At 42.8% G+C, this 19,726-nt stretch overlaps 1 protein-coding gene across 3 annotated transcripts in view; it reads left to right on the top strand.

Moving 5' to 3' along the window:
- The first annotated feature begins 14,419 nt into the window (after window positions 1-14,419).
- The window catches only part of RAB3GAP2 (RAB3 GTPase activating non-catalytic protein subunit 2), a 47,325-nt gene continuing 42,018 nt past the window's right edge, over window positions 14,420-19,726 (top strand). For 2 of the 3 annotated variants that reach the window (XM_082756271.1, XM_082756269.1), the window contains exon 1: window positions 14,425-14,571. In XM_082756271.1, coding sequence (XP_082612397.1) covers window positions 14,472-14,571 — 100 coding nt within the window. In that variant the 5' untranslated portion in view covers window positions 14,425-14,471. Of the gene's footprint in view, window positions 14,572-19,726 lie in introns of all 3 variants that reach the window. The other variant, XM_082756270.1, reaches the window with a different exon arrangement.

Genomic DNA, 19,726 nt, shown 5'->3' with positions numbered 1-19,726 from the left:
TGGTAGCTTCTCAGTCTTTGCTGAGAGCTGGGATATTGGCTACAAAGGAAATTTACAGTGTATGGAGAGCATAGAGGATATTAGCACACAATTTAGGACAATAGAGAGCAATTAAACATCATCAGACTGTCGCAGTCAGTTCAAAAGATCGATGATATGCAGAACCCCGAGAAATGGCACTGAGCTAGGTTGTTGAGCTAGAAGCATAGCCCCCTGGTGCTGCTGTGCTTCTCTGCTTAGCCAGGATAGCTCTAGTTTCCCTAAATCCCTTCTTGTTCAGCAGGTGCTATCAGAAGGCACACAGAAAGATCTCCTCTGTAGAAGCTGAGGGGGAAAAAAATGTTGCTGTTCCCTTCCTAGGAAGGGGAGTGGCTGCAGATGTGTGATCTTAGTATGCTTGTCTTGAATCTTGTAATCTTCCCCAAGTGAAAAGAAAAACCCAGCCTGCCACCTAAAAATTGTCCTTTTTTTTTTTTTTTTTTCTGGGGAATGATGGGTAAAACCTGGAGCAGCCATGTAGAGCACTACCAGCTGCGTTCCTTCTCTAACTCCAGATGAAAAGTGCTCTTCAACCTTTGCTTGCAGAAGTTCAGCCCCTGCTCCCTGGCTTGAAGGAATGTGCTTGATTTACCAGTGGGTGTGCTGTGGGCTTTTATCCTGCCAGTGGTCTGCAAAATGCAGTGTTCCTTATTTCAGCCTGATGTGCTGGCTCAGTGTTCATGTCAGATCCCTCCAGTCTGAGGAGATGCAGCCTCAGAGCAGCCCCGCATCAAAGGCCAGGGCAGAAGCAAAGTGGCAACGGGGTTGTTCTCCTAGCTGCAAAACATGTCCAGCTAGCACAAAGCAGCTAAAGAATGAAACAGTTAATAAAGTTTTAGAGCTCTGTTATAACTGATTATTTCCAGCTACAGCCTGCTTTGATGGTAACATTGGAAGAAGTTAATTAGTGGGTATTTTGGCTGTCTGCTCAAATTATTTTTTTTTCATTCAGGTAGGTTGGAGTATCCAGACAATAATAATACATGTCTGAAAGTACTGGCTTGGCAGAAGAGCAACATGGGAGATTGCTCTTCTAGCCTCGCTGCTTTTTTTTCTTTTTTTTTTTTTTTTTTTTTTTTTCTCTCCAGAAATGACCTGAACAAATTCTGTATAGCTGGAGCTATAGCAGGACAGGTGAGAAGTGAGCAGCCCTTCCCTCTGGCTAGGATGCAATCCTGGCCCCAAACCAACACCCTCTACTTCCTCCACAAGCAGTGGGATGCACCAGGTGCTCCCCCTGATGCACAGCCAGGCCAAAAACATCTCAAGGGAAGCATCAATGGGGAAAAATATCCCATCTACACTCACTGCAGTCTCCCAAAGCTTTGCAGAGGTGGGTGTGTGGCATCTGAGACAACGTGCAGATAGCAGTCCACTGGAGAAAGTGCCATGGTCCTTCACCGGGTAGTGGGCACTTCTTTCTTTTTTCCATTGTTTAATGTTTTTGTTTGTTTGTTTGTTTTTCCCAAATCTACCCTGTTCTTTGGGTAAAAAGAAATAATGTACGTTGATGATTTCATTTCTGCTTTCAGCTGAAACAAATTATTCCTGGTACTAACAGCTGTTTGCACACCTACAAATTAACTAATTACTTTAATGTAACTAAGCACACATCAGAAATACAGGCCAGATGTTGCTGTCACTGACCTTGGTATAACAATACCTGTGCATTAAAAGGAAAAAAAAAAAAAAGTGTTAGAAAATAAGAGGACTCGAAATATATAAGTATGGGGAAAGTGGAATGAGTTCTTAAATTGCCACAGAGAAGATGAAAAAAAAAGTAAGATGCTTAATGCAGTAATGAATAATTTCTTTAACCAGTTAAAATAAAAGTGGTCACGGAGGCTGCCTCTTGGGGACGTTAGCACATTTAATGATATGATGTCCACACTGTGTCATCTTCATCATTTTTTTCTGAATGGTTATTCACATTCTGGCCAGTGTTTCTACTAGGATTGCTATGCATAATTATGTGTTATGATCATGATTACTCCGTGAGCCCCCAGGAAAAATTCCCCCGAGGACAGTTCTCCTCCCAGATGATGCTCGCCTTTGGCAGCCCCCTCCCGGCCACCCTCCAAGCGCAGCTCAAGGCTGCCTTTCTTTCTCAGCTGGACCCAAACGCTCATGGTGTTCCCAACCCCAAATTAGGCTGAGCCTCTGACAAGCACATTCGTTACAAGAACTTCTGAAAGCCCTTCTCTTTGCAGCCCACAGTTTCCTTCCGTAGCACCATTCCACCTCTAGGCTTTCACTCCACCCGAACCTGAATCCTAACCCTAAAAATAACTGTAATCTGAGGATTATCCTCTGACTGTGCTGGCAGCTGTTGGCTATGATCTTGACTGTGGCATTTCCAGGTATCTGGTGTTTGATTATTTCAAACAGTTACAAGCAAAACTAGACAAATTTTGAGGCCTAGGCAATTTATGAAAAAAAAAAAAAAAAAGAACTTTCACCAATTCTGTGTGTATTGACAACAGCGATGCCTGGACTCATTTATCAGATTTGTTGGATTCAAGTGGTCAGTAAACTAAAATGCTGTTATTTTTTTGTTTGTTTTGCACACCATCTTTAGATGGAGATCATACACCGTTTCGTAAAGAAAGTATTTCAAAGGCTTAGGTCAGAATTTTCCACTGTTTAAACAGAAATTCCAGAGGAGCAAATTAAATGTCCTTTTTAGAGCAGTAATTATAAGTATCAGAGCTAGGCCTACAGACAATTTCCTTTGGAAAGTGCTGTAGTGAAACTGACAAACACTTAAACATACAGTTCCCATTCTGGGGAATTGACTCTGTAGTACTTAACTCACTTGCCCCAGGATGGTCTCCTAGGTCAGGATACATGGGTTTGCTTAGGAGTGGGCACTGCTAAGTAACAGTCATTGAAAGAGGTAAAACTTAAATTAGTGGTTTCCAGAATCCTAGGCTGTTTTTTGTTTTCCCTGACACCACTGATATTCATTCTGGTGAGAGCTGGAGGAAGAGAAAGATGTGCGGGTATCCTGTCAAAGACGCTTCAGTAAAAGCACAGTACTGATGAGATACCTGGAAGTTTAAAAAGCAAATACTAAAAAAGTCAAATGATTGTATCAGGTTTTTGTAATAGAATTTGGTGTGTTAATAGAAATTTAAAAAGCTCTAGACTCCAGCATTATACTTGTACAAATTCCTCTCCCAAGCCTTAGAAAATTTTGAAGACAAATTGAAGAAATGAATAGTAAGAATATTTTTAACATTGACAGAATAATAGGTTCTAAATTAATTTCCAGCCTGCCAAGGGTTGTAAAGTTGCTCAAATTCTCAAGAAATCCCAAGTTACAAAAAAGGTAAAGCATGGAAAATATTAACCTGAGCAATTATAACTTAGAAAATTCATAGCTAACTAATAACAGGGGTCGAAATGAGTGCTATGCAATCTTTCTCTGCTGCTCAAGATTTCCCACTGTGGACGCTACAAAGCCGTGGCAGAAGTAGGTCATACAGTGTCTGGAGACCTTCGTTTTTTAGGATATCTGCTGCCCTCTAACAGCAATACTTAGGAACCACATATTGTTTTTTAACTCGTCAACTGGAAAACACAGGACCTCATCTTACTCTGAGCTACACACCTTCCTGGCTCCCGTTACTCCAGAAATGTGTCCTGCTTCTGTTTCCCTACTGCTTAGGAAGAGAAAAGGCAAGCTGGAACTGCCAAGCAGTGATCACTGCTCCTCTGACTTCACGCAGCCATCAGAAATCTAGAGGGACTGTCAGTATGTGTGGCTTGGAGCCTTCCGTCCAGCACTATCATGCTTTAGAAACAAAGCAGAACAACCCTTCTAGACAAGAAAGTGTCTTTGGGGACTTTTTTTTTTTTTTTAAATTCTTTCCCTTAGTATCTCTAGACTTCAAGTACACACAGGAGGCAAGTGCTGTGAAGTTAATTATAGCCACAGCCGCATTTACAAAAAAAAAAAAAAAAAAAAAGGGCAAATAAAACAAAAAAAAACAACCAACCCAAACCCAACACCCTAAATTTCAATGGCATGTTATCTTCAGGATATCTTCTCTCTGAAACCACGTGGATGATTTATAACATGAATTATTGCAACTTCTGAGATGAGATTGTGAATAGGTTTCTGTGCTAGCTACTCAGTTTGTTTCCACTCCATGCAAATGTAGGACTTTTTTGACAGACTCTCAAAAGGATAACATCATAAATAAAAAGTGTAGGAAAGCATATCTTCCTCCTAAAACCCATACAACTAAAATTGGATAAAAAAGGGGGTTAATATTTCTTTATCATTTTAAATCAGTGTAATAGGTAGTTCCAGACTGGATCACCTGTAAATGTTTGTTTTAAATGCCAATTTAGCAAGCTGTTTATGTAACCATTGTAATCTCCCTCTCCCTCTGCACAATAAACACACCCTGTTCTGTGCAGACAGGTTAAAAGTGGGATGAGAAACTCTTTCTCTGGCAACCTCATTTCTGTTGAGAATTTATTTTTCATGCTGTGTAGGTCTTCAGATCTGAAGGAGAGCTCTAGCTCAAATAGCAAAGTGGAGTAAGATTGTTATCCAGTGTTTCAGTTCCCGTTTTAGAAACAAAGCTGCTAATGTTAATTGGATTAGCTGCTAGCCCACTGGCATACTCGGTGCTTGTGGCACAGGCCAATCTAACAAGCCTGTGGCACTATGAAGTTAAAGAAATTACAAAGAGCTTAAAGGCCTGTCTCCCATCTCTGTCTAGAGATGGTTAATTTCTCTCTGGAGGTACAAGACATGCATTTTTCATACCATTCTATCCAAGACCTGGACGTCTAAACATGTAATCCATCTCAGCCATATGCAGCTAGTTGCTTTGTGCATGCAGTACATCATTCCAGGCATTTATGGGTGTTCCTTTTCCTTGTGTCTTCTAACAGGGGTGAGAGATCAACTGATCTGCAAAACCTTGTCTCTTTAGTTACATTTAGGAATCAGAAAATTTACTGAAATCCCATTGAGTGGAACAGATGACAACAGGGCATAAATTCATCATGTCTTAAATGGCAATAAGTTTCCCACATTATATAAACAGCTTGGTTATCTACTGATGCTCTCAATGGGGAATTTTAAAGACAAAATACTATTTTCATTCAAGAAAACACTTTTACAGATGTTTAAATACACCTTAATAAGTGGCATGCTGATTTTGATGTGATTTGTTACCTTGGTTAAGTGGGAAGATGATGAAGAAAGCGCTTCAATAGAAATATTATGTCTACAGCCGTAATGCAGTTTGCAAGTCCAATCAAACCTACCATACCCATGGTATTTAAAATAATAAGTAATACTGAAAAGAAGTTTGAAGACAGGCTGTAGGTTGAAAATTATCCATCCAAACAATCTTGGAAGTACTCAGTAATTAGGCCAGGTTCGCAAAAGTTTGCAAACTGAACAACTCAGTACAAAATTCATAGGACAAGACATTTGCAGTGAGTGTTTGGATACCGTTGCATCCAGTTGGATTGACCACGCAGGCTAAATTTCTCAGCCCTTCAGTCAGACTTATCAGACCTAAATCCCCCAGATGGCAGTCTGAACTCATCCTCAGAGAAGCTAAATTTGTTTTGCTGACGTTCAGGTTTTCTTTCATTAAGGATCATGAAGAGTAGGCTTCCTTTCTTCTGTGTTTATATTTCTGCTGATCCTTTCCCTGATATTTCTCTCAGATCTGTGACATCAAAGTCTCACTGTAATGAATGAAGACGTTGAAAAGATGAACTTCAAACACAGGAAATGAATATTTTTGCTTGTTTGATACCATGTTAGCAAAGTTGTACTGATAACAGCATCTATGGCTATGTCAGCTGCCTTCTTAACAACTCCAAAACTAAAAGAGAGGTCCGCAACTTTTAATCACCACTCCAGAGAGTCCTAATTTATGTACTGAAAAGACAGATATGTAATATTCTGCTCAGATAACCAATTATTTAAAAAATGTACCTCAGAGATATGAATAATGCAATAAATCCCTCTTATTGGACTCCATCTCTGACTAAGCCTATGAGATCACAGAATCACAGAATTGGCTAGGTTGGAAGAGACCTCAAGATCATCGAGTCCAACCTCTGACCTAACACTAGCAAGTCCTCCACTAAACCATATCCCTAAGCTCTACATCTAAACATCTTTTAAAGACCTCCAGGGATGGTGACTCCATCACTTCCCTGAGCAGCCCATTTCAATGCCTCACAACCCTCTCAGTAAAGAAGTTCTTCCTAATATCCAACCTAAAACACCCCTGGCGCAACTTCAGCCCGTTCCCCCTTGTTCTGTCACCAGGCACGTGAGAGAATAGACCAACCCCCACCTCGCTACAGCCTCCTTTAAGGTACTTATAAAGAGCGATAATGTCACTCCTGAGCCTCCTTTTCTCCAGGCTGAACAAGCCCAGCTCCCTCAGCTGCTCCTCGTAGGACTTGTTCTCCAGCTTCGTCGCCCTTCTCTGGACCCGCTCAAGCACCTCGATGTCCTTCTTGTAGCGAGGGGCCCAAAACTGAACATAGTACTCGAGGTGCGGCCTCACCAGAGCCAAGTACAGGGGGCCAATCACTTCCCCAGACCTGCTGGCCACACTGCTTCTTGTACAAGCCAGGATGCCATTGGCCTTCTTGGCCACCTGAGCACACCACTGGCTCATATTCACCTGACTATCAACCAATACTCCCAGGTCCTTCTCCTCCAGGCAGCTTTCCAACCACTCAGCTCCCAGCCTGTAGCTCTGCTTGGGGTTGTTGCGCCCCAGGTGCAGGACCCGGCACTTGGCCTTGTTAAACTTCATGCAGTTGGCCTCAGCCCATCGGTGCAGCCTATCCAGATCCTCCTGCAGAGCCTTCCTACCCTCAAGCAGATCGACACACGCACCTAACTTGGCGTCATCTGCGACCTTACTGAGGGTGCACTCAATCCCCTCATCCAGATCATTGATAAAGATATTAAAGAGGACCGGCCCCACTACCAAGCCCTGGGGAACCAGTGACCGGCCTCCAACTGGATTTGACTCCATTTACCACAACTCTTTAGGCCTGGCTATCCAGCCAGTTTTTAACCCAACAAAGCGTGTGCCAGTCCAAGTCAAGAGCAGCCAGTTTCTTGAGGAGAATGCTGTGGGAGACAGTGTCAAAAGCCTTGCTGAAGTCAAGGTAGACCACATCCACAGCCTTTCCCTCATCCACCCAGCGTATCACTTTGTCATAGAAGGAGATCAGGTTTGTCAAGCAGGACCTGCCTTTCATAAACCCATGCTGACTGGACCTGATCACCTGGTTGCCCTGTAAGTGCCGCGTGATGACTCTCAAGAGGATCTGCTCCATGAGTTTCCCTGGTACTGAGGTCAAACTGACACTCCTATAGTTCCCTGGGTCTGCCCTTTGGCCCTTCTTGTAGATGGGCGTCACGTTTGCTAGTCACCAGTCGACTGGGACCTCCCCCAATAGCCAGGACTGCTGATAAATGATGGTAAGCAGCTTGGCCAGCTCCTCCACCAGTTCTCTCAGTATCCTCAGGTGGATCCCATCTGGCCCCATTGACTTGCATACATCCAAGTGCCGTAGCAGGTCGCCAAACATTTCCTCATGGATAGTGAGGGCCACATCCTGCTCCCCATCCCCTTCCACCAGCTCAGGGTACTGGGTATCCAGAGAGCAACTGGTTTTGCCGCTAAAGACTGAGGCAAAGAAGGCATTCAGCACCTCTGCCTTTTCCTCATCTTTTGTAACTAAGTTTCCCCCTGCATCCAGTAAAGGATGGAGATTCTCCTTAGTCCTCCGTTTTGCATTGATGTATTTGTAAAACATTTTTTGTTATCTTTAATGGCAGTAGCCAGATTGAGCTCCAGATGAGCTTTGGCCTTTCTAATTTTGTCCCTGCACTGTCTCGCAACATCCTTATAGTCCTCCTGAGTTGCCCAACCTCTTTTCCAAAGATTGTAAACCCTCTTTTTTCTCCTAAGCTCAAGCCACAATTCTCTGTTGAGCCAGGCTGGTCTTCTTCCCCGCCGGCTTGTCTTTGGGCACGTTGGGACAGACTGCTCCCACTGATCCTAACCCATAGGGACTCAACCTTATCATTCCCAGTCTCAAGTTCCATGACATCAAAACTCTCTATATCACAGAGAGCACCACCACAACCCCTTCTGTGCTGCCTGTCCCTTCTGAAGAGCCTATAGCCAGACATTGCAGCACTCCAGTCATGAGAGTGGTCCCACCACATCTCCGTGATGGCAACCAAGTCGCAGCCTGCCTGCTGCACGATGGCTTCCAGCTCCTCCTGTTTGTTACCCATGCTGCGTGCATTGGTGTAGATGCACTTCAGCTGGGCCATTGCCTTCTCTCCCAGCCTTGCCATTGTTCCCCCTGGCACAGCTCCAACAAGCCTTGTTTCAGCCCCATCCCCCATCTTACCTAGTTTAAAGCCCTCTCAATGAGCCCCGCCAGTTCCTGGCCCAGGATCCGTTTTCCCCTTAGAGATAGGGACCCATCTGCGGCCATCAGGCCGGGTGCCGAGTAAAGCATCCCATGGTCAAAAAAAAAAAAAATCTGTGTTGGCACCAGCCTCTGAGCCACGTGTTTATCAGGTGGGCTTTCCTGTCCTCTCTGTACCCCTCCCTGCCACCGTAGGGATGGACGAAAACACCACCTGTACTCCCGCTCCATCCACTAACTGTCCCAGCCCCCTAAAGTCCCGTTTGATGGTCTTCAGGCTTCTCTCTTCAATGTCATTACTGCCAGCCTTGACTATTAAAAGAGAATAATAGAGGGGCGAACCAGGTTGGGAAGCTTCCTGGCAACGTCCCTGATCCTGGCCCCAGGGAGGCAGCAGACTTCCCTACGGGTAGGGTCAGGCTGACAAATAGGGCCCTCTGTTCCCCTGAGAAGGGAGTCTCCCACAACAATCACCCTTCTTTCTGTCCTGGTGGAGGCAGTCCTGAGGCATGGAGTCGACTTCCTCACCCTAGGCATCCTCCTGGGTACACTTTCTACCTCTTCCTCAGCTACCAGCCTCTCAATCTCCAGCGCCTCAAACCTGTTGCGTAGGGGCACCTGCGAAGGTGGGGCCGGTGGGGAACGGCATCGCCTGCAAGGTTGAGCAGGGACCTGTCTCCATTCCTCCTCAACTCCTAGGTCCCCTGCCTCTGCCCGACAGCAACGGGGCAGGGGGTCCACCCCCATTTGGGGTGTCTCACCCCGGTACCTCTCGTTGAGGCCCTGCAGGGAGTTACTCCACCAGTCTATCTCCCACTCACACTCCCTGATATTCCTCAACCTCTCCACCTCCTCCTTGAGTTCTGCCATGAGGCGGACCAGGTCATCCACCTGCTCGCACCTCACGCACACAGTCTCTCTGCCCCCCGCAGGTGGTAGCAACAGGCTCAGGCACTCCCTGCACCGGGAGACCTGAACTGCCACAGTTTTGAGCGGGCAGTCGGTCTGGGTGCGTACAGACTTCCTAGAGAGCACTGTGCCTGGTGTACACCATTGCAGCTGAGGTAGCCGCAGACCGCCATTAGAGTTGTTCGTATGGGCAGGGGGGAGCGTTCTGCCCTTCCTGCTCGCCCTGTCTGCTCCCTAGGGGCAGCTTTTGACCGGCCGGGGAGGGGGCGCTGCTGGCTCTGCCTGCGCCTTCTTCTCGCCTCGTTCACCTCCCTCACGAGGGCTGCCGGGTCCTGGTGGCTCCCTCGAGTGGGCTCGATGCTGGAAAAATTAGCCCTGCCTGCCCGATCCCCCGCTCCGCTGCAGAACGCGTCTGCCCCGGAGCCGATCACCTCAGCAAGATGTCACTATCTTATTTTGAAGGGGCTGAGTACGACTCGAAGTAGCATTTGTAAGTTGTGTGAAGATACATTTGTGAGCCAAGAGCTCTTAAAATTTATTGCTGACTTTTAAGAGCAGGAGAGAAAAGGACTAAATGATGGACTATCACAACTATAAGCAAAGCTGCAATGCTGAAAAGCAATGACCTTCCTAACTTCTTTCTGCTTTTGTTTTCAGTCTTCTGAACACCAGAAAACTGTGTTAAGCTGGTTTAGGATCACTCTCAGGTTCATTGTGACAAAGAATCCTTGGCCTGTAAATTTTCCGATTTGAATATTCAGTATTTGAATTCTCATTCACACTGATTTGTCGTGAATGGACCAGAAATTGAGTGGGGTATGCATATGCTCCATAACGGGGGGGGGGGAAGGGGGGGGGGGTGAAGAGAATTATAAATGGCAGAATCACAGTCATAGCATAGATTTTTTTTTTCTTTTCTGGCAATGTTCTTCAATAGTTGTATACTTTTTTCTTTCTGGGATTGTTCCAGCCCATGAGATTATTTGCTGAAAAATTCATGAACAGTGAGCACAGATAGGAGTAAGTAAGCTTAATGACAGAACATGAATATGCTCAGGAAAAGTTGTATATTTTTGCTTGGCCCTTACATCTCTAGAGGAATTATACAAATATTGAACCTAATAGCTGATGCACTTTTCCGTGGAATGCTATGGTCTGGATTCTGAGGTTGGGGAACTTGGGCAATACGAAAGGATGAAAGTTGGCCATGCTCAGTGAGCACAGAATGCTCCTATTGGAAGAAAAAGTAATGATGGTATATGCATTAATCCAATAATTATATTATTAGGATTAGGAAAAAAAAAATATTTAGCAAGTCCCAAGCTATTGAGAAGTCACCCAAGGCATCTGCATGCTTGATGTCATGCAAGCCAGGGTGGCTCAAGGAGGAAATGGAGGTAACAATTTCCCAGGACAGAAAAGTGAGCTATTAAATTGTCTTGCTTTTCTTCCATATTCTTTACCTCCTCTTAGAGGTGTGTGAGAGTCCATATTTAACTGGGACTAGCGTGAGGGTGAGGTGGAAGGTTCTGTGGCATCACTTTTTTTCTCTTTTGCTATGGCAGTAATTTCTATTCTCTAATGCTATGGCAGTATCCTGAAGCCAGCACCCTAGATTTGGAGCTTTGCTGTGCTATGTGATGCACAGATATGGAGACGCTTAATTCTGTATTTACTTCTTCCACTTGTATGTCATTGTATTGTATGCCATTCCTAGTTTCCCTTCAAAACTACCCTTTCTGATTGGCCACCTTTTCTCTAGTGCAAATCATAGCTCTTATTTTTATTTTTTTTTCTTTTTTTTTTTATTTTCTTTATTTCTGGTGCTCTCCAGATGTATCTTGTCTTCATCAGAACTAATTTAGTTAATTCTCCATTCTAAAGCTAGCCTGTGGTGGCTGGTGCGCAGTTGCGTAGCAACACCTGCCCTTTGCAGGCACAGATAGCAGGCAGGCAGGGATGCCAGTGTGAGCCTGGCCCAGAAAGGTGAGAAAAAAAGGGGCAAGACAGATTGTCATCCCTCAAGGCTTTGCAGCTGCACACCACATTGCTACAAACTGGCAGATACATCAGTGAGGCAGGGTTTGCTTTCATTTCCAGAACTGGCTTTTGGAACAAAAAATACTGGCTCAGCACAGGTCAGATCCTTTCTGTTTCAGGACTGCCCTTCAAAAATGCAGAGGAAACTGTGGGATGACAACTTTGGGGGGTTTCATCATCTATAGGTATATTTGTGGGGCAATGTACTTTGGCTGTTAAAATGCTGCTTAAACCACATCTTTAGGCAAAAGTCATGAAATGGAAAGGAAGAGTCTAAGAGGGCAGCACCAATCAAAAGCATTCAATGATGACAAAAGATTCGTGTGATCTTAAAAATCTTGTTATTTCAAAAATAAAAGTCTGGAATATGAATCTAAGATTCAGATTATCTATCATTTTGTGGGGAAGGATTTCATTGTTTTATTTGTTTGTTTAGTGGAAGATTGGGATAGTAAACACATTTCTCTATACCAATTTGTGAATAAAATCTTTAGTGCAGTGAAGAGCATGTTAATCTTCATGACTCCCACACTGCCACAAATTTCAAAGGATGAATTTGTGGCAGGGCATATACAGAATTTTGTTAAGCCTTGTAGGCTCTTGTAGATAAATCTCAACTAGAGCTGCTACGCTTGCGTGCCTAAGTATGCAGAGTGGAAAAAAGATTGTTCACATCCAGACATAACCCAGCGCAGAACAGCCAGAGACGTACTTGTCCAGCCCTCCCTGTCTTCACTCCTCTTTTGCATGTGCTGTGAGTCAGAACATCTGGCCTAGTGACTAAATGGAAGTCATTTCTTTGGTATTTTGTTTTCCTTCCACAAATTGGGGCCTAGAATGCACTTCACTGTATGCAAGAACTTTATAGGAAGAGAGAAATACCAGTGGCATACATAGTCCTCAAAGGCATTTTTCTGTCTTCTGCTCTTCAAATGCAGCATTTACTACATTTCACGATCTGCCTGTAACAGCACTATTTAATCTTCATGCTTCTGGCCCTGCCCCAGTTCTGCCACGTGCCTGCTGGGAGCTCTGAACAAAGAGCTCAGCGCCTTAACCACTGGATAGACAGAGAGGCTTGCATATGGATATCCCAAGACAGGGCTAACTGCGTTACTGGGAAGCCATATATGATATATTTCCGAAGGTAATTGCTTGTATCAAGCTGAGATGACAGTATATGTGAGTCTGCTATAGCTATTAAATAAACGGTTGGTTTCATTTTCTTTTATTATCAAAGACCAAATTCAGGACTCTGCATATTTATTTATGCTAACTAGCATGAATGAACAACAAGTGGAGATCATCACTGAAAAACAGTTTCACTCAGAGTACTTCTTTTTTTTTTTTTTTTGTAAAATGCAGTAAGGGCTCCAGATGACAGAACCTACATAAATGCAAAGTATTGTTGTCACTGTAAGTGTATGGTTAATTTTGGGTATTGATTGAGCATTTATCTGAGTGGCTTCCAGAATTTTGATTAGTATTTATGACTATTTTTTCAAAGTTTTTTTTTTTTTTTAATGGATTCACATATAATTATAATGAATATTTTAAAATTAATACGTATTGAAAATGGTACAACAAACACACAAAAGGTAATTCAGTACCCAAAGTGATAACATGGGTTCATCAGAGCTCAATCCTGTCTTAAATATTAATTCATTTGTTGAATTATTTATTGCCTTATTTTATGTATTAATTAGAATCTTGGCAGTTTTGTAACACAACTTCTTTGCATACAGCAAATCAGGCAGGGATATGACAGTGTCTTACACTGTTACTAGTTACTAGTCTCAGAGGAGGATATTTTCATTAGATGATGAAAGTATCCCTAGAGAATGGCAAACCATGTTCTTTGTTTAATTTCTTCCATGCTCTTTATTTGTTTACTTGGTGTTACTAGCAACTTTGTATATGTTACACATTTACCCTTATTTTCTTTCCCATAGGCTTTATATGTTTAATTAGTGTTTTTAAAGTCATTAGTCATTCCTCCAAACCTGTTGCTTTCAACGTTTCCCACTGTGACCTTAATTTCCAAGAGCCTCCTTCCTTTGGTACACAACATGCAATTTTATGCCTGTTCAGAAAAACGCAGGATCCATCCATTCTGACCTGAATAGGTGCGGGATTATTCACCTGCTTAAATCCACGTCTAACCCTTGTGTTGCCTGAGGAGCCACAGATTTTAAATGTAAAAATAAATATCCGTGCTGGCGCTGAGGGCAAAACTGTTACTGGGTCCTGATTATTGCAGCAAAATAGAACAGGTGAGAACATTAGAAGCTGTCAGGACAAGTTGAAGACAGGTTATTGGAAAATTTGACGCATATTTTCTAGAGGTTATAGCCTGTGACAGTATACCCAGACTGTGTATATGGTCTGTTCCTTCAGGAAAATCTGAGGTGATTTGGGTTGAAACTTCTATGAATAAAAATATAAGTCAGTGCTCGGTCTTGCATGGTCTTTAACCAACACCCAAGAAGCCTACCCCCAACCACAAACTACACTGAGTATGCTAAAAATAAGCATAAAATAATAAGAAACCACGGTAAAGTAGGATTTATTTGCAGTAATAAGAAGCCACGGTAAAGTAGGATTTATTTAAAATTGTGAAGGGCTGCGGACAGCACGTTTCCTTTGAGGCTCGGAGAACATCCCCTGGCCTTCTTCTCACACGCTTTTCTTCTCCTTGCCCTGGAGGGGGATTTTTGATGCCGTGTGCTAACTGACGGCGCCCCCAGTAAATCCCACTCATCCCCACCGCTGCTGCCGCTGGCGGGCCGGGGCCCTGAGGCGAGCCGAGCTCCGAATGTCTTCGGGAGGCGGCGGCCCCGCCTTGAGCGGCCACGTCGGCACCCGGCGGAGCAGCAGCAGTAGCAGGAGAAGGATGAGGAGGAGGAGAAGGAGGAGGAGGAGGAGGAGGAGCAGAGGGGCGGAGGGAGCGGTGCGGGCCCCGCGCAGGCGCCCGGCCGGTGCCGTGCGGGAGGGCGGCGCGGAGCGGTTCCGGGTCGGGCGGCGGCGCCATGGCGTGTGCCCTCGTCCCCTTCGGCCGCCTGCGGGACCTGGGCGCAGCGCGGGACTTCCTCTGCCCGCAGCGGCGGCACGGCGGCGCCGCGGGGGGCGGTGAGTGCGGGGCGGGGGCTCGGGGCTGCACAGCGGGGTGGAGGGAGGGAGGGAGGGAGGGCGGCAGGGGCAGGGGGGCTGCGTGGGGCTGGTGGCTGCGGTGCGGGGCGAGGTGGTGCAAGGGATAGCCGCGGGGCTGGTGCGCGGGGCGCCGAGGGGGAGCAGCAGGCGGCGGAGTTGAAGACGTGCAAGGTTTGGGAGGGGGTGGGAAGGAGGAGGGGTCACACAACAGCTGTTAGAAGGTTTTAAGAAAACAGTGTGCGTCCAGCCAGTTGAATTCACCACCAGAAGTTGTGTACGCGTACCGTAGCCTGTTTTATCCATGGTCTTCTTGTGCTCAGGGTTAGACTTTGTGTACTTTATTGTTCAAGTGCACTTGGCATAGGGTAATTCTCAAGAGTTTTATATAACCACCCCTACTTGTCATACCTTAGATTGTTCAAAACTTCTGGTAGAAAACACTTATGTTCCACTACCTGTGCTTGTTTTGCTGCTGCAATGCTCCAAAAAACATGCCCAGGCTCCGTATGGCTCCTCTTTCGGTGTCATCCCTATCGAAAGGAAGGGTTCTGGTACCTGTAGCATCCTGTCTGTGCCTCTTGGTAGAAACAGAAGGTAGAAGCAACAGATGGCAGCGTGTTTGTGTTTCTAAAAGCTTGTGTTGAATGCCTTTAAAGCGTTTCTCTCTTTTTTGGTAGCGCATGCAAGGCCAATTGGTGTAAAGTAACAACCTGGATACTTTCGGTGGTGTGGATTTGTCAAATGGCTGCTGTGAAGAGAGGAAGCGTTTAGTGTGTTGGAAAACCACAAAACATGGTAGCATCAAGGACAACGTACATCCTAAAATGCACTGTTCATCCATTTTAATGAGTAGATAGTATTCAGGAATATTTATATGTGGTCGTTCAGACATCATGGCAGAGTATTGGAATTTAGAAGTTTTCAAAATTTAGACTTACCTGAGTCTTTCAGATTTGTAGCTTTTTTTTTTTTTTTTTTTAATTCTGCAACCATTTCCTTGGCTCAAGAGCATGAACGTGAGTAAGAGTTCTCAAAGTGACTTTTACATAGGAATATGGTCTCACCATTTTGAAGCAGAAATTATTAGTGCATTCATCTTTCATACACTGGTACAACTTGCAGAGGTGTCTTAAGTTAGAAACGAGTAAGTTGTATCTGAAATTAGAAAAAAAAAAAGATCTGTTTGCATGGCATAGGAGATCTTTTTCCCTTTTACACTTGTTTCTTGAAGTCTGCATTGCTGCTGCTCTGCAGACCAAGGACCTGAATCACTGGAGCTGCGAGGCTTGGGAACTCCTGTTAGGCTGAGATGGCATATCTGCCACAGTCACTGCTACTCTCAAGGTCTTGTGCTCCGAGTTGCTTCCCTGGCTGGAAATATCTAATTGTTTTTTGATTGTTCCTTTACTGTTTTTCACCTGCATGTTAATCCATTCACTTTTCCATGTAAGCAACTGACTTGTTGCATGGCAGTTCAAAATCACTCTGCTTCCTCTCTGCTGTATGCTTTGGCTGTTACTTGGCTCACATGGAAGAACTTTTTGCCATGAAGAAACCACAAGTGGAGGGGTTTTATTTTATTTTCAAAGTTAGTCTGCATTTGTATGGAAACTCCTTGACTAGTTTTTAAACTTTATAGCTAAATGAAAAATGCTGACAACCTTAGGGAAAAAAAGTACATACTAAACGTTTTTATTAAACAATAACTTAAAAATATTTTTATTTTATTTTATTTTTTTGTCCTAACTTGTTAGTTATTTATAGCTGCTGTCAGATTTTGGGTAAAAAAAAATGTTTTTGCAAAGGTGCTTTCAGGACCTTTCAGGTTTTGGATTTTTTGAGAAGCTATCTATCTTTTTTTCTTTCAACAACTAAGAAACAAAAAGAACTTGTCATCTGAAGTTAAGTTTTTCTGCTGTTCTAGCATTGCCCATTTTTTTCATTCTGAGCAAACTGACAAATACTTTTTGTGACTATTTGGTATGCTAAAATCTACAGAGATTAATGTAAAAGTGTTCTCTGTGTTTTTCACAGAACAATGTAAATATGTAACATGCAAATGTAACAATGTAAATATAACACTGTAAAAGTGTTTTTCATTATATAAATATAAATATTTATATTTGTGAAAATGCAAGGGGCTTTTAAAATCAGTATGTGATACTATGACTTTTATTAAAAGCTTGTAGGGTCAGAAGTTAGATACCTTTCCTATGAATAAAACAGCTGTAGCTTAACATAGCATGTTTCATTTAATTACAACATACTAAGCTAATCTACATTTAGGCTTAACTATAAAAGGTTTTTTTAAGTTCTCTGTATATTAAAAATATGGATGTAGGTAACTGACTTAGAATAAAAACGCAGATTTTTTTTTAAGATATTTTCTTCCTTTATGCAGGTAAAATTTAAACACGTTCAGCTGTAGAAAAAGATAATAGAAAGCATCCTATCAACTACACTTAACCTTTTGCAGTAACCCAACAGTTTGTCTAGTTTTTGCAAATTATATACTTTTCTGATAAAGTGGAAGAAAAAATAACTATGTCCTCCTCTGAGCTTGATGCAAAGTCAGTTCTGTAAGTGCCAGTGGAGCAGGTCAGGAAGCACTGGAAGGAAGGGTTGACGTGTTTCTCCCCGCTTGCACTATGCAGTCGTACGTTGGAACACCTAATAGTACAATGCTTAAATGTCCATTGCCTGAGATAATGACTGCTCTGCTGTGATTAAAAACATTTAGCTACTTTTTATCGGATGTATTAGAATAAAAGGTGTTGGGGCAGATCTTGCCAGTGTTATGGAGCAAACTGGTTAATGGTGCTTAATAACAAGTTCTCGTCCCTTTATTCTCTAGGAGGGAAAAAAAGAGTTTGGATGCCATTTCACATTTTAATGAAGAATGGGACTCTTAAGCATGATGATGATTCTTGGGAAAAGTTATTGCTGATAATGAAGCATGAATCCTCTGTGGAGCCTGAGCCTAGTGGTATCTAAGTGGCTTTGAAGACTGCTGCCTCCAGTGTGCAAATACTAGGGATAGGAAGTATTTGTATTGCATTTAATTTGACAGCTTGCTGTGGGGAAGATGTTCTTGGATGATGTATTGGCCAGATCAAAGAACAGCTGTGACGGTTAACTCCATTATACAGCTGTCTATAATAAAACATTGCATGTGAATTAAAAAAATCATTAAATCCATGCAGTTTGCAAAATATGATCGAACTTCACAGGCATAACAAAACTCTAGTATTAAGAAATTGATGGATGTATAACTGCAGAGAGCAGAAAACCGAGCAATAAGGCATAGCATTTTTTATAATGTTTATAATTTGTTTGAGGAATTCATGTGCAGTTCATTTAAAATGATGCCATGTGCCTGTTCTAATAGACACTGAGCTTGAACTGTGCATTTTAAATCTCTTGATAGACTTGATGACAGCAGTTTAGTGCCATAGCCAGCTAGGACTGGTGCTTTGCTGGAGTTTGGAGGTGTTAATATGAAAGAAAACAAAAACAAAACAAAAAATCTGGTTTGCAGATATTTATAGTTCCCAAATGCGTTTATTTCCCACTACATCAATGAAATTCATCACAAAACACCACTACTCCTTGGGAGTTCCCAAGCAGTGATGCCTATGTGTCTGATAACACGTGTGTCACTTCAGGGCGGCTCACGGCCCAGTGTACAATTCTGAGATGCTGCTGCTTATTTTGGAGTGGGGCTCGGGCTGTTGGAAGTGCGGGGGATGTTTTGACCCTTATGTGGGTTATTTATTGTTCCTCTTTTTACAGTAGGAATGATAGCTGAATGTTGGTAAAAGAGTTCTTCTGCACAATCCAGCAGTGTTAAATTGACAGTGTCCTGAAAAACGCTCTTCTGCTCGGTTCCTCGAAACTTCATCTTCGGAGTTGTGCTTATGCACTTCGCTTTATCAGGATCAGCTAATTTAATTCAGAAATACGGAAAGCCAGGCTTTTTATTTCAGAGTTTGAAACTAGGTTAAAAAGAAAAAAAATGCATTACAAATTAATTTCTAAACTGCTTTTATCAGCAGGGTTCTTAAGTGTTTCTGTGTGCCTCTTATTGAATTTGGTATATTCCTCTTGAAGTGCCTTCTGAGTCTTTTCTGTACTGCATTTTCAGTCAGATTCTCTCTATCCAGATTTCATCATACACATTTAAGCTTCCTTTCTTTCCATGTCTGTATTCATGTAAAATATCAAAAATATTATTGCTGCATTATGTTTCGTGCATAACCGTTAATATGCTCTGAGGTACTGGAAAGACTAAGTGATGTTCTCAGCACATGACAGAGTGGCATCAGAGTGCTTTGTCCAAACCATCTTCACGTGTGACGGTTTTTTGCAACTTTAACATCTCCTTAGCTGGATATTCTTCCTTCTTTCTTGCAATAACCTGATCTGTGACTTTCATTTGAAAGAAAGATGAAATACCGTGTTTTGGATATCGTGTGTTTAATTTGTATCCTGTGCTGTGTAGTATCATGAGGTTCCTCCCCTTCAATGGTACCTTAGACTTTGGTTTTAGGGTTAAGTTATAACTGTAAAGCATAGAAATTTGCAACATTATTTAAAAAAAGAAAAAGCTGTGTAGTACCTGGATTGATTTTTAAACAGTGAAAAAAAAAGTTAAAGCAATTGTGACCATCTAGAGGAGAAATTGTTCCAAATGTTTCTCAATTTCTTTTTCAGATTAGTGAGCTAATTTAGCTTGAATGTCATCTTTTCTTTTTTCACTTGTTAGGGACATTTGAAGTGATAAGAAAGAGTAAACATAATACTGATCTCAGAAAGGGTTTGATAGTAATGCTGGCAAGGCTGTCTAGTATATCTGACAGTTCCCACTTGAGGGGAACTTTGAGGAAAAATGTCCTCTGATTACTGAATAGCAAGTAGATTTAAAACCATTTCTAAAATTCCTTGGCCCGTACAGAAAAGAAACCGGTATTTCTTCACTTATTATGCAACCTGGTGATATCAGATTAGCTGTAAATATATGTAGAAAAGAATCTGTAACTCTTCACTTAATAATTCTACAAGAAATTGTTACATATTAATTTCATAAGTTCTTAAGGCACAGATGAGAAGGAAACTGAAAGATCATAAACTCATC

This window comes from Aythya marila, assembly GCF_965140915.1.
Source record: "Aythya marila genome assembly, chromosome: 3".
Taxonomy (NCBI): Eukaryota; Metazoa; Chordata; class Aves; order Anseriformes; family Anatidae; genus Aythya; species Aythya marila.
This window is presented reverse-complemented; position numbering and strand designations above follow the sequence as displayed.